This window comes from Lactuca sativa, chromosome 8, assembly GCF_002870075.4.
Source record: "Lactuca sativa cultivar Salinas chromosome 8, Lsat_Salinas_v11, whole genome shotgun sequence".
Lineage (NCBI taxonomy): Eukaryota > Viridiplantae > Streptophyta > Magnoliopsida > Asterales > Asteraceae > Lactuca > Lactuca sativa.
The window spans coordinates 123,034,252-123,048,944 of record NC_056630.2 but is presented as its reverse complement, the minus strand read 5'-3'; the positions used below and the strand labels follow the sequence as shown (position 1 = coordinate 123,048,944).

The 14,693-nt window shown below is 36.5% G+C and overlaps 2 protein-coding genes across 2 annotated transcripts; one reads left to right on the top strand and one right to left on the bottom strand.

The window, feature by feature from the left end:
• Positions 1-8,487: 8,487 nt before the first annotated feature.
• Positions 8,488-10,153, bottom strand: LOC111919332 (uncharacterized). The gene is made up of 3 exons (XM_023914924.1): positions 9,954-10,153; positions 9,168-9,889; positions 8,488-9,032 (listed from the first exon to the last, which is right to left on the bottom strand). Exons 1-3 carry the CDS (start codon positions 10,151-10,153, stop codon positions 8,488-8,490), a joined length of 1,467 nt encoding a protein of 488 aa, XP_023770692.1.
• Positions 10,154-12,766: 2,613 nt separating this feature from the next.
• Positions 12,767-14,097, top strand: LOC111919328 (remorin 4.1). The gene is given in 4 exon segments (XM_052766534.1): positions 12,767-12,837; positions 13,039-13,387; positions 13,390-13,494; positions 13,737-14,097. Coding segments are annotated over 4 exon segments (714 nt in total). The 3' UTR covers positions 13,926-14,097.
• Positions 14,098-14,693: the final 596 nt, after the last annotated feature.

Here is a 14,693-nt window from a genome sequence, read left to right as displayed (position 1 = left end):
AATTATTATGTTCAATCATCAAACAGTTAACCCAATTACCCATCCCCATTATCTTCTTTATTCTTTAAGGGTCTCCCCTAAGAATCAACTATTTCTCGTTCATTCATTCCTAAGGATCATCCTAAGGAAACAACATGAAGTCCATTGTTGCCAATGACACTTTGGTCAAGCGCAGCTGCTAATCTTGTCACTTAGGCACAGCTGCCAGAATTGTGACATTTTCTATGAGGTGCTTCTGCCGGTATTGACCTTTAAACGCTACTGTCATGGTCATAAGGCTCCCCATTAGGCGCAGCTGCCGATACTATCCTTAGAGCGCAGCTGCTAGGACGTTTACCGTAGATCTAAAACATCTACGGGTTGTGGCGCAGCTGCCAGTGCTCATCTATAGGGTACTAGGTCCACTGCTGCCAATGTATACCTATAGGGCAGTAGGTCCATGCTACTAATGTTCCTCTATTTCAGCTTTTATCCCTCATCATTCATCTACCCATGTTTTACCCAACATATTATGTAGATATAAAATACTTTACACAGTTTACATCATTTAAAACATGTATAAAAATCTTTCACCAGCATAGACAGCAAGTATTCAGACAATATACGCACATAGCACGTAATTAATAATAAAATACTTCATATCTATGTGTAAGATGAAAGGGACCATGCACTCACCTGAGTAGGTGGTGACTCAACACTCGAACAGCGCTTCGATACTCTCAAAACGATATTCCTTCGATAAAACAGCGAATTTTATCGAAAACCGGAACTTAATTGGAGCAGCGTTTCGAAACCGAAAAACTCCTTTTTCTCGGGACTCCGGGAGCCTCGGGGCTTCCCTCGGGGGCTAAGGGGCTTAACTAGGGCTTAGGGGGCTCCATAAGGGTTAGAGAGAGAAAGTAGTTTAGAGAGAGAAGTGAAAATGTGTGAAAAATCCGGAAGAATTCGCATGGTATTTATAGGGACCGAAGCTCGGAATTACGCTGGGCGTACTCCTCGGATAAGATCACCAGCTCGGACCCAGCTGTCTCGCACCCATCGGATGGATCAGATCGGACCTACGCGGGGCGTAACCTCTTCGGACGCGGGGCGTACTACGAGGGTGGCGTGTCACAATCCGAAGCGAAGCCTTGATCAACAAGCGACGGCCCAGATGCAGCCACGTCATCCATCTCGCATCAGATTTCACAATTTCCACTCCCGACTTCTAAAAATCATAACTTTCACATACGAGCTCCGTTTTCGACGTTCTTTATATCCACGCGAAGGTGGGAACGTACTCTACAACTTTCGTTTAGACTTTGTCGGCTAATTTTGGCTCGATTTTAAATTTTATATTATTAACGGGCCGGGACACGATTGGTTCGTTAAATCCTCATAACTTCTTCATCCGACATCCGTTTTCGCCCATCTTTTTCTCGTTACGCTACTCTTAACGAGATCTTCGATTCTCGTTCAGGTCGTGTCGGCTAAAAACCGCTCGATCTAATATTCGAATTTCGGGCTGTACACTGCTATTCCGAAACTTCGAAAAATCATAACTTCTTCATACGAAGTCAGATTTGGGCGTTCTTTTTATCGACTCTCTTAGTTTAACATATTCTACAACTTTCGTTTAGATTTCTAAGGCTAAATCTCGCTCTATCATAAATTCACTATTTACGCTTCCCGGTGTCGTGCCGGTTTTGCTGTAAAACTTCAACGGGCCATAACTTCTTCGTTATAACTCGGATTTCGGCGTTCTTTATATGTACGGAAACCTCGTGACATATACTACAACTTGGTTAAGATTATAGTGTTTTGTCAAAAAGTCGTTTTCGACCTCTATTGCCTCTAAATTGACTAGCCCGGATTTGTGGGCGTTACACTCTCTATCCTTCATCTTGCTGGTAATGAGGGACTTTACTACCTCGTATTTTTCTTGACGAGATCATTGATGGTACATTTCCATTTAGTCCTTGTTCATCTCATACGACCAGTAATCCTTATAGAACCGTTGTAGCTCAGGACTCATAGTAGCCACCATGATGTATGCCACTTTGGTAGCATCATTGCAATGTCTCCTATACTAGTCCATTTGTTCACAAGTAGCTGTTGTTTCATCAATCTCGTTGAGTTCCTTTTCGAGCACATATTCCTTGTCCTCGAAGCGTAAAGCCAACTTGATGTTTCTCATCTAATCATTGTAATTTGGGCCATCAAAGGTAACCCTCGATTAGATGTTTAAGAGTGATGTGATTCTAGGACTGCCAGCAGTCAATGAACAAAAGCCTGTTGTTAAAACCCTCTCGGAAGATAAAATGAAAAATGGTCCTTTGTTTATTGGCCATCAAACCTTGTTGAATCATTCAATTGAAGTAGAGGTGAAGGCGGTGCCGGGAATACTAACCGCAATAACAATCAAGAACACCAGCGGGCGTCTACCAACGAAAATGTCTCAGACCACAAACCTAAGAACAAGAAACGGAAGTTTCGGGACAAAAATAAGCACAACCCATCTCAAAAACTCTCTAGAAGACAAAAATCTGTGGCTTCCCCTACAATTACGATAGTAGTCACAACACATGCCTCGACATCAGCCACGACATCTGTCATTCAAGCACCGGACAGACAATATATGGGGACACTTCCAAAGTGTAGCAAGTGTAACTACCATCACACAGGAGTTTGTCGGGTTATACACTCTAAAAGCTGCAACAGGAAAGAACATACCATCTGCTTCTGCAGGACCCCGACCCAACACATCGCTTCAATCACCAATACTAGTGTAAGTCCAGTATGCCACCTATACGGTGAAATGGGACAGTTCAAGAGGGACTGTCCAACTGAGAGGAATGACGGGGGAGCTAGAGGAGTGTGACAAATAATCCAGCAGGAGCAACAAGGAAACTTATTAGGACGTTTGTAGTGTTTCCAACAACAAAAACGTTTAAGTACCATATGTTTGTAATGAATTTGGTATGTTTGCTAAAATTACCGTCTTTCAAAAAAAAAATAGTTAAAATATTCTCTCGTTCAATCAAATCAAAGACACTCATAAATGACCTTAGTATCATTATTGGTGAGCTGTGATTAGGGATGAGCAAAAGGACCGAACCGGATGGAACCGACCCGACCTGGACCCGAACTGGGAACCGGCTTTGGCCAAAATCAACGAACCGGCCCGACGGTTCTATCGGTTCCGGTTCCGGGTCCAGTTTCTCGATTTCAGAATCTGTCTTCGAGAAATAGCAACATATTTTTGGGTTACGGTTGCGGTTTATGCCTGGTTATTGAATGTGATTATAAGCTCGAAGATCAATAACATAAATGAAAAATTGTTATGTTTTTTATATACATATCATAATACGTCAATGGTTATCTTAAATCTGAACTTCTTATCTTTATGTTGCTTATATACATATACTGATATACATAAAGAATAACAACTTGCCTGCATATTTTACCTTTAGTTGTTATAAGGTTGAATTGCTTCTATTAAGAACATGGCCCATGTACTATTATAATATTGAAATAACGTACATGAAAGTTGACATTCATGTTTGGCTTAACAATTGGCTTTTTATGATTCCATAAGACCAGTTCCTTTCCCGCACCATTACTCCATATAACTCTTTGGTGTATTTAGGATATGATATTTATAAGTAGTGGTCGCTGGTAGGGTTCGTATCTTATTGACTTGGAGTCGCCGAGTCGTGCTTCAGTGTGCTTCGGTGGGTTATTATCTCCTATTTTTGAAACTCCAGAAGATGCTGCAACTGAAGCTTTGAATATGTCATTTGGAGTTGGTAGTTATGCTAGTTGGATGCTAGAAAACATGGGCTAGAAGGAGGTAAGCATAAACACTTGTTTATATTTAGTCCAAAGGTAAAAAAAGATAAGTTGATCCTGTTTTACATGATGCAGGGAGAGGCACTTGGGAGCAGCATGAAGGACAGAAGGTTGGTTTAACGGAACCATTACAAGCATTTGGAAACAAAGGAAGCTCAGGTTTGGGATGGAATCACAACACTCGTTGGAAGAATGCATCATTTTATTCTAACTTTTTAGTAGGGCTATTTTTGATGTACATGTATATATATAATATATACATTTGTTATTGAGGATGCACTCACATAATTGCATGTAGTTGCATGATAGTAGTCCACGTAGTCTTGCATTCCTAAGGTCCATGATGTTACAACCGTCAATTTCCAGTCAAGTCAAAGTCAAATAAGTCAACAAGTCAAACCGGTCAACTCAATTAACCCTTGTTATTAAGGTTTACATCGTGCTTACTATTGTACAACACACTATCTTTATGCAAAGTATCACTTTGAGTCTTCACGTGTTCAGAAAATCTAAACCCTAATCAGTGTAACTGATGGAACAACTCAATAAAACATTAATACATACCCTTTGGGGGCGTATAATGCTCATAACAAGGCAAAACGGGGCTTACAAACCTTGCATTTCGAAGTTAAACACTCACAAAAGTCGCAAATAAAGTATCTCTAAATCTCTCTCGCTCTATCTCTCTATATCTCAAATCTCTCCCAAATCTCTCTAAGTATGTGAAATCTCTCCCAAATCTCTCCAAGTATGTGAAATCTCTCCCAAATCTCTCAAAGTATGTGATATCTCTCCTAAATCTCTCTAAGTATGTGAAATCTCCTCAAGTATGTGAAATCTCTCCCAAATCTCTCTCAAAATCTCTCTCAACTGTTTATAATCACTCGGGGCATCCTGACCCTTAACCGAGTCAAAAACCATTGGAAACAGGAAGATATTGTGGAAAACAGCCTCTTAGAACCAAAGCCCCTCTTAGAACCGAACCCTCTTAGGACCGAACTCATCCTAGGACCAAAATTACCCAAGACCGAAACTACTGTATGGACCGAACCTCCCTTCGGCTCAGATCAACCTTCAGTCCGAGATGTCACCTTCGGTTCTGCGAACATCGACTCCTACTCCACTTTCGGTCCCTCGCCTTCGGTTCCATCTACTTCGACCCTTAGACCTCTCAACCGAGCTTCGTTCTGACCATCAGAAGTTCGCAGGTTCGCTTCCTTCTTCCGGTTTTCGACCCATTTCGCTTCTTAAACCCGTTTTTCATGATTTTGACGTGGGATTTTCACCCAAACTCATATTTTGACATATAAAACACTATATATTCATAATTTAAACACATTTTAAGGGAAATTATTGCCTAAGAATAAAATCTAGTAGGTAAGATATTGAGGTAGAGTGTTGACTTTACCTTTAAGTTATGACACAAGCAACCATCCACACCCACTCCAAGACCATACCCAGTCACTATTCATCACTACTTAGTCAATTATTTGTCCTTTCACCCTCTTCCTCCAGCATATGAGGGTGATCAAGGGCTGGAAATCTTTACTTCTCCTCCCACATTCACTTTCACCAAGAAGCAAACTCATTTCTCTCTCTCTCTCTCTCTCTCTCTCACTTTCTCTCTTTAAACTCGAGTTTGAACGCTGTTCTTGATCATTCCCCTCCGAGTTTGGTAAGTAACTTCATCCTACACTTGATTATCTTGCATCCTTTCACTCAAATCATGGATTCCTTACACAAATATCATCATATTTGTTTCCAGATCTTCAAATGCTCAAGTATCTCCCAAGTGTTCTTGACTTGGAAACTTCTTCTATTCAACATCCATCCTAAGAAATCACTCATGGTGAGTTCAAACCCCCACATTTTCATGTTTTCTTCAAGTTTTAGGGGGAGAATACAAGTTAAAACACCAACAACTTAACTAAACTCAAACATTAGCTTTCATTAGGAAAGTTTAGTTCCATTCACGGACTGTTTTGAACATCTTAAAATTTTTAGTTTTCAAAATTTTGTTAGGTACAAATAGTTCAGGTTTATACCTTTAAAATTAATACTTTCACATATTCACACGATTTTTCTACAATTTATGGTGATTTTTACAAAACTGCCTATCATTGTAGCTACGAATTCGGACCAGTCTGTGAATTTGAACGTTTTCACACTAGTTAGAGACTTTTAAAAATCATAATAAAAATTATGAACAAACTAGACACATTTTCTAAACTCTCAGAGTTTACGGATTTAGTTTTCGATTTCGTATGATTTTTCTAAAACCGTGCAGAAATGTTAAAAACAAATCAACAGCTTATAACTTTCATAACTCTTTGTAACATGTTGAGCAAAGTGTTAATCCTTGATGACTTCATATTTTACATGTGCTTTCTGTTGTGATATAGTTATGTAATAGAAAATATTCACTGATTTGTAAGAGTTCTTTATCATTACAAATAATGCAAGATAGGCATGATAAACATAGTTATGTTTTTGCTATACATTCTACTTACACAGAAAAGGTTTCATTTACATTACAAACAATTTTGATAAACTATAATAGGTATAGTTTGTGTTTCATTTACATTTCGAACTCATTATAAAAGGTGTTCGGTTCATATAAATGGGGTACGAATACAAAGTACTGGGTTTATATAAAAAGGGGTACATTACAAAGTGTTGGGTCTTCATATAAATAGGGTACGAATACAAAGTACCAGCTTTATATAATAAGGGGTACATTACAAAGTGTCGGGTCTTCATATGAATGGGGTACGAATACAAAGTATTAGGTTTATATAATAAGGGGTACATTACAAAGTACTGGGTTTTCATATAAATGAGGTACGAATACAAAGTACCAGGTTTATACGAAAATGGGTACATTACAAAGTATCGGGTTTTACTTTCAATTAAACGAGTTTATGTTGATTTACACTTGCATAAATTACTTTAAATATGGAAAATTACTTGTACATTTCGGTCTTGACATTTAAGACTGCAATATATTTTAAAAGCGAGATATTGGATTTTCCGGAACAAACATTACTTTTACATGGAAAGAATTTTAAACACCACACACAAAATCTTATGAACTCACAAACTTAATTGTTGACACTTTTTCGAAACTACTTGTATTCTCAGGAAATCAGTGAACCAGTCAAACATTTCATTTTGTCATCGTAATGTAATTGATTTTGAAATATGTGAACACATGCTACAATGTAACTTTTTCAATTATATTTATGATGGTTGTATTTACTTTGAGCACTATTATACTCGTTGTTATGATATTACACATGAAGTCCACCACCCCCGGACGTTTCGGCCATCCTTGGTTTGGGGGTGTGACACGTGACCATTTGTTTCCTAGTTTTTAGCTAAGTAATGCATAATTATATATGTTGTAATCTGCATTAGTATCAGATATGAAAACAGAAAATTGTCTCAAGTATTAATCTTGTTTATCTCTCTCTCTCTCTCATATATATATATATATATATATATATATATATATATATATATATATATATATATATCAAGGTTGCCGAAATCGCTCGATGGTAGCTTGACGGTCAACTGGGGTTAAAGGATTAATCGGTCTCGACGAGGATTAATCGGACACCATTATTTATTAATAAAAAATTAAATATATACTAAGCAAATAACCATAAAAAGGTCATAACTGGTATTTAAACATTTAAGTCATAATCCATCATATTACAAGTCCAAATTACATTTAAAAATAATAGAAATACATATTTTCATATATTTAAATGTCCATATTCTTTTAATCTTCAAGTTCTTCCACTATTTGACCTCCAGGCGACTCATATTCATCTTCTTCAAACATTTGCTCCTCATTGTTGGATTCGAAATCTTCATCAAAAAGTTCTCTCGGTGTTGAACTTTTACAGGGTACTTGATTATTATTAGTCCCAAGAGTTTCATCAATTGCTTCCATCATTGATTTAGGGTCAACTTCATCTCCATCATTGTCATCTCCATCTATCATCCATTCTTGAGCTGCGTGAGAATCATTTGCTAATAGCACTTCCAAAGTCCTATCTTTTCTCTTTTTGTTTTTTTCCATTAGATTAGCATTGAATTGAACATAAACAAGATTGTTCAATCTATTTGTCTCCAATCTATTACGTTTCTTTGTATGTACCTATAAAAGTACACATAACAAAAGGTTAAAAACGTTTTTGATATTTAAAGATTACAACTTAATAACTAACCGCTTCAAACGTGCTCCAATTCCTTTCACAACCCGATGAGCTACTAGTTAAAGAAAAAAAATCCTCATTGCAATCATTTTCAAATAAGGAGTTGAGCCACCAAAAAGTCCCCACCATCTTGCTATAATTTTAAAGAAAAAACACATTATTAAATTGATAGATATAAAATTCTATTATTTTATAAATTACTAAAATAAACATAAAACACATTACCCGGATCAAAGTCGGCGTTGTTCACCATACAACCTTTAATTGCAAGATCCGCTCCAAATCTATCAACTTTTTCCTTGTATTTTGGCAAATCTGTCATCACAACTTGTCTTTGCATCTCAAAATCTCCACAAAGTAATGTATCAAATAAATCAAGAACCGCATCCATTACACCGGGATCATGTTGGAGTTAGGAATCCTTATAATGTTAATAAGGATTCAAAAGATAAGTTGTCAAATGTAATTTTGAATCTAGCCTACCTTTCATCTTGTTGTTTATGATATCTATAATACGCTTGTAAGCTTTCTCGTTACCACCCAAAGCTTTCATAATTTCTTCTTTTGCTACTTTAAGCTCCCCGTACACAAAACCCATTGAGGTCTTCCAATCCGCGTCAACCATTCGATGGACTTTCACCAAAGGGGAAAACACTTTTAAACATTGTGTCACACCGACCCAAAATTGAAGACTTGTCACTGTTCCATACGAGGCTCTTCCTTTAGGTGTTCCAGAAAATTTGCATTCCTCCCACTCGTTACTAGAGAACATATTTTTTAGTTGCTCCTTCTTTTCGAATAAACTTTGTAATGTTAGAAAGGCGGAAGTAAATCTTGTGACCCCCGGTTGGATAATTTCCCTTTTCTTGGTGTGGTTTCTCATCATAGCTAAGGTTTTGTGGTGAGCATAAATGAAGATGGTTAATTTCTTTGCTTGATCTAAGACTTTCTTAAACCTTGGAAGTCCACCGATACCTTGAAAAAAATATATTATATAACAAATTAATGAATTATAGTATAAAATAAGACATGTAAAAAACTAAAATAGTAAATAATGTAATAAAGAAATATAAACACCTTTGAGCATAAGGTTAATTGTGTGTGTCGTACATGATGTCCAAAAAATAGTTGGTCTTTTCTCTTGTAGTGACTTTGAAGCTCCCATGTTATTTGTGGCATTATCGGTCACAACTTGAACAACATGATCGGGACCAACTTGTTGAATGCAAGATTCCACATAATCATATATGTATTGGCGTGTATGTGATTCATTGGAACATTCTTTTGATGATATAAAAACGGTACCCATTCTTGAATTTACACATAAATTCATAATGCTCCTTCTCTTTCTATCAGACAAAGCATCTGTCATGATCGAGCATCTAGTCTCTTTCCATTCTTCTTCATTTTTTTTCAACAAACTTTTTGTTCTTTCAATCTCATGCTTTAGAAGTGGATCACTCAAAGAATACCTGGTAGGAGGTGGAAGCCTTGTTCCAAATTGGCCAACAACCTCCAACATCATTTTGAAGTTATCATCTTCCAATGCATGAAAAGGAATTGCAGTTTTATATGCCCACCTACTAATGAATTTATGACATGCTAAAATTCTTTCTTTTCGAACAACATCGTTAAGATCATTTTTTCCCTTTCCCTTCATAATTTCAGGGTTTATTTTGTGTGCATAGCCATCCATGGGGCCTATATAACTTGGTGCTTTCAACCCTGAAGGATCTTCTATTTCATCCATTGTAGCACCATCATTTAACACTTGTATTGCCTCCGATCTTAAGGCCTTATCATGTTCGTGTTTAGCTTTCTTTTTATCTTCCCTTTGTTAATAAAATTTCGCATTCTCAATTGATCATCTTTTGTAGAGTTTGGACATCGACTTACATTTCCCGGCACATGACCAGTTGTTTCAATCTAGTAATCCCCCTGGTAAACACTTTTCCACACAAGTTACATTTCACTGTATCCATCTTGTTTTTATCTGGGCAAAAACCATACTCCCAACCAATATCATCTGAGTTTCGTTTATGAGCACCGATCAAGGTTGATCCCACCGATGGCGAAGTCGAATTTTTGGATGTCATGATTGGAAACTGCTATATACACCAGAAAAAATACATCAAAAATGCACCAGTTATATTTCAGTGTTTCACTGTATCCATATTCAGAAATTATAATAACTAATAAAGTAATATGTTAATAAGTTAATAACACAATAACACAACAAACATGCACCAGAACTACAACAAATCTTCAACTAGATAATTCTTATTCTCATAAAAAATCAGCATAACAACTAGTCAACTAGATAATAGCAAGTCAATAAGATGCAAGAAATATAAACAGATGCAAGAAATACTGAAATACGAACAGATAATTGCTAGTCAACTAGTCAACTAGATAACAGATGCAAGAAATACGATTAGAGCAAAAAAAAATACTGAAATACATACATACCGATGGGAGAAATATGAAGAACTGATGATTTGTAGTTGCAGAAATCGGTACCCAACAAACAGATGAGAGAATTCAACATTTTTTTGGAAAAAGTGAAAAACAAATAATCAGAGATTGATCGGTACCCATCAAATAATCGCCTCAACATTAACTCAACAATTTTTGGAAGAAACACGAATTTATGTGCGAGAAATAGGAAGAATACATACAAAAATCAATTCAGCAAACATATGACATTTGCTTCAACGATTGAGAGAGACAGAAATCGCATACATGAAGGCTGAAGCTTCGTCAGAGTATCTGTTCGCTAGCGAATCTGTTCGCCGGTGTCCAATGGAGGTTCGCCGGAGTCTGGTGGTCGTCGGCTATAGCTGTATCGCCGATGTAACCTCTTACATTTGCTTCAACGATTGACAGAGAAGTGAAAAAATATGGCGACGCTGTGAAACACGAAACTAGGGTTAGACGAAATTGGAGCCTTTTTTTTTAATTTTGACCACCTTTGACATTTCACTAATTTTGACTTCCATTGACCGTCGTTGACCACCAAGACCGCCAAGCCCGTAGTTGACTGAAATTGACCAATTACCTTCAAACACCCCTAATCCTAACCGGTTAGAGAATGCCAAGTGATTAATCCACGATTAATCCCGATTTCTGCAACCTTGATATATATATATATATATATATATATATATATATATATATATATATATATATATATATATATATATATATATATATATATATATATAACTTCTATGGAGAATAGTCATCTCTAAGCGGTGTCTATCAGTGGTGCTTTCATTCATGTTCATCATGCCTCCCTGTCAAGATCTGTCCATCGATGTCACACCGCCAATTATCCACGAGGAACTATCCACACTCATCGCAATTTCCATCGTGAATGCCCGTCGTCTCGATGCAATTATCACACAAATGGGAATCGTCAACAACCTCATAGGAATTCAAACCGGAACCATGGCCAAACTCATCCAGCCTCCACCTCCGCTTCCACCACTGAATCAACAACCAAGGTCGCCGCCATTGACATCCACATCACCATTGTCACTGCCACAACAGTCGTTATTGTCACCGTCGTCTCTAAAACCATTACAATCACCCATGTCAACCCAACAACCACTTCTACCGTCACAGCCGCCACCATCATTGACCACGACACCTTCACCACAACAACAATTTCTACCACCGATGATGCGACCCAGAAAACTACCGAAAACAATTCCGGCCAACAAAAACTACCGAAAACAAATCCAAACAAACTCAACGGGCCTAGAGAATGGGGTCCTTTTTAATCGGGGACGAACTGATACGGATCTCTAGCCATACCTAAGGCCGCCTCAATGGCCAAATCTTTCCATCCACGAGTACGACCCGATTGCTACCAGAAGTTGACATAAATCGGCCTTGAGGACAAGACTATTTTTCGGGGGCAAGGTATGGATACGAACACACACTGACTTGGTCTTGCCTAGCTAGTTTATTAATTGGTTGATTTATTCATTCTTTATTCTTAGTGTTATTCTTAGCGGTAGTTGCATGATAGTAGCCCACTTACTCTTGCATGCCTAAGGTCCATGTGACCATTTGTAGTTTCTAGTTTTTAGCTAAGTAATGCATATTTATATGAGTTGTAATCTGCATTCGTATCAGATCAGATACGAAAACAAAAAATTGTCTTAAGTATTAGTCTTCTTTATCTCTCTCATAAAAACAAAAAATTGTCTTAAGTATTAGTCTTCTTTATCTCTCTCTCATATATGGAGAATAATCGTCTATAATCTCTAAGTGGTGTCTATCACACCCACATATTACTGCCCTTTAATACAAAACATGAAAGAAACCTAATCTAATACAAATACCATACAGAAAAGGACAAATTTTCTATAGTACCCCTGGATTAAAGATTTATGGATTATCCCAAAAGTATTGACAAAACCAGCAAGTTAAACCATATATTTTATAAGAAAAAATAAAAATAAAGATTTTTTTAGGTCGTTTTCAAAAAAAATATATTTAGTTGAATGAATTTATGCATTATAAAAAATCCAACCAATGATTTAACTGTACCCTTTGTAAACCACAACTAAAAAATTCTTAAACAAATTAAGAACGCGTTTTCTCGATCTTTGTCCATTTTCTAATTGCTACTGCTTCAAACTACACCAATCGCTTTAATTCACATGTTATAATCAGATTTTAAAACTTCTTGATGGAAAATGACTTTCGTATTATCATATTTAAGATGGAAGCAACCTGGAAGGCTGGAAGGAGTCTCATACGTACTCATGTAACAAAGCATATATACATGACCCACATGTTTGCATTGGATCAAACCACCTGAAATTAACTTTCTTGAAGCACATTCATCTACTCTCATGCATATCTCGCCCATGATCTGAAACCCCATAACGTTGAATGTGATTATCAAGGGTTTGGTAGTACGAACAGTGAAGATCAAAACTCTAATGGCGATGGTATAACTTATAAGAGACATACATGCATTGACCCCAACATCTGTTCTCCCTCCACGGACTCTCTATCCATTTGACTCATCTCTATCTATGGCTACAAGTGATGGAACCTCTCGTGACGATTATTCAAATATGAGTGTGACTAACAGTACGTTGGTGGTGGCAGGATCAGCGATAGGGAGCATAGGAGTTGAATACCATGGTGCGATTGGAGAAGATTATGATGTTGATGGTGTATTGCATCCTTCCCTATCGCCTGTACGTGGTAGAAATGGGAGGGAGGTGGTGGTGCCGACGAGAAACGTGAAGAAAGAGGAGGTTGAATCGAAGATAATCGCATGGAAGAATGGTGTATTGCATCCTTCCCTAAGATATCCGAGATTACTAACATGTTCAAGTGTGAGGATGCTATAATAAAAGGGTGGGAGAGCGAGAAGGTTCAGAAGGCTACTTTAAAGATGAAGCAAATCGAAGTAGATTAAGCTTTCCCTTCGTTACACTTTCAGTTAATTAAAGTTCTTGAATTTATATATATATATATATATATATATATATATATATATATATATATATATATATATATATATATATATATATATATATATATATATATATATATATATATATATATATATATATATATATATATATATATATATATATATATATATAGTATTCGTTAACCATGCACTCAATCTTTGTTTCGGTTTTGCAGAGGAAACTGGATGAGAAGAAAGCTAGAGCGATGGAAAAGATGGAAAACGAGATTGCTAAAGCACATCAGAAAGCAGAGGAAAGGAGGGCGTCTGCTGAATCAATAAGAGGAACGAAGATGGCTAGGGTTCTTGAAGTGGCTAACTTGATGAAAGCTGTTGGAAGATCTCCTGTTAAGAACTTCTTTTAGGTCTCATTATAATTGATTTTAAAGATGGGGTTGTGTAGAAATTTGTGTAATAATTAAGTGCCCCATAGTTAATTACGAGTTTCTTGGGAATGTTTAGTAGCAAAGAGTTTGCTTCATGTGTGGTGGAAGTTGGGACTTTTCGATTGTTTGCACAATTGTGCCTTATCCTATATAAAATAATAGAAGATTTTAATTGTAGTGAAATATAGAAGATAGGTTTTGGATTTGGTTTTTATTTTAAAGTTGTCATTATTTTATTAACCTTATATATTAATCATGTATATTTTATAGTTTTGGGTATGTATCTATTTAGTTATTTTGTTGGAAAATGGTATCTATTTAATTGGGAAATTATTTCCAACTTGGATCCATGTCAATCGACCACAACACTAGGCCATATTCACGAACAAAGCATGAACAATATCTTTAAAATGTCTCACATCATTGTCAATAACCATCTCTGTAAAATTATTCATTACAAGATAGTTGAGATATAAATCAATCTAACTATCTACTAAACGTATGTTCCTAGCCACCAATTAAACTAAACCACAAGAAGTCATGTTAAGGTAAATTCGTACCATAATTCAACCAATATGATGTTGTATAGTACATACCATCGTTGATTCTTTCTCACGACCCTCGAATTTCTTAATACTTTATGAGATTACTCAATTTAATTGAATAACTTTGAAAAAAAATGTTTAAATATATTAAATAAAAAAGTGTGTTTGATATATTTAAGATGGTGATAATTATAAAATTGCA

Excerpts from the sequence above, each read along its gene's own strand:
- LOC111919332 (XM_023914924.1), bottom strand. The coding sequence starts at position 10,153 with ATGACATCCAAAAATTCGACTTCGCCATCGGTGGGATCAACCTTGATC. Across the intron at positions 9,890-9,953 it reads CTGGTCATGTGCCGGGAAAT|GGAAGATAAAAAGAAAGCTA; the intron begins GTAAGTCGATGT and ends TTATTAACAAAG. Across the intron at positions 9,033-9,167 it reads AACTATTTTTTGGACATCAT|GTATCGGTGGACTTCCAAGG; the intron begins GTACGACACACA and ends ATTTTTTTCAAG.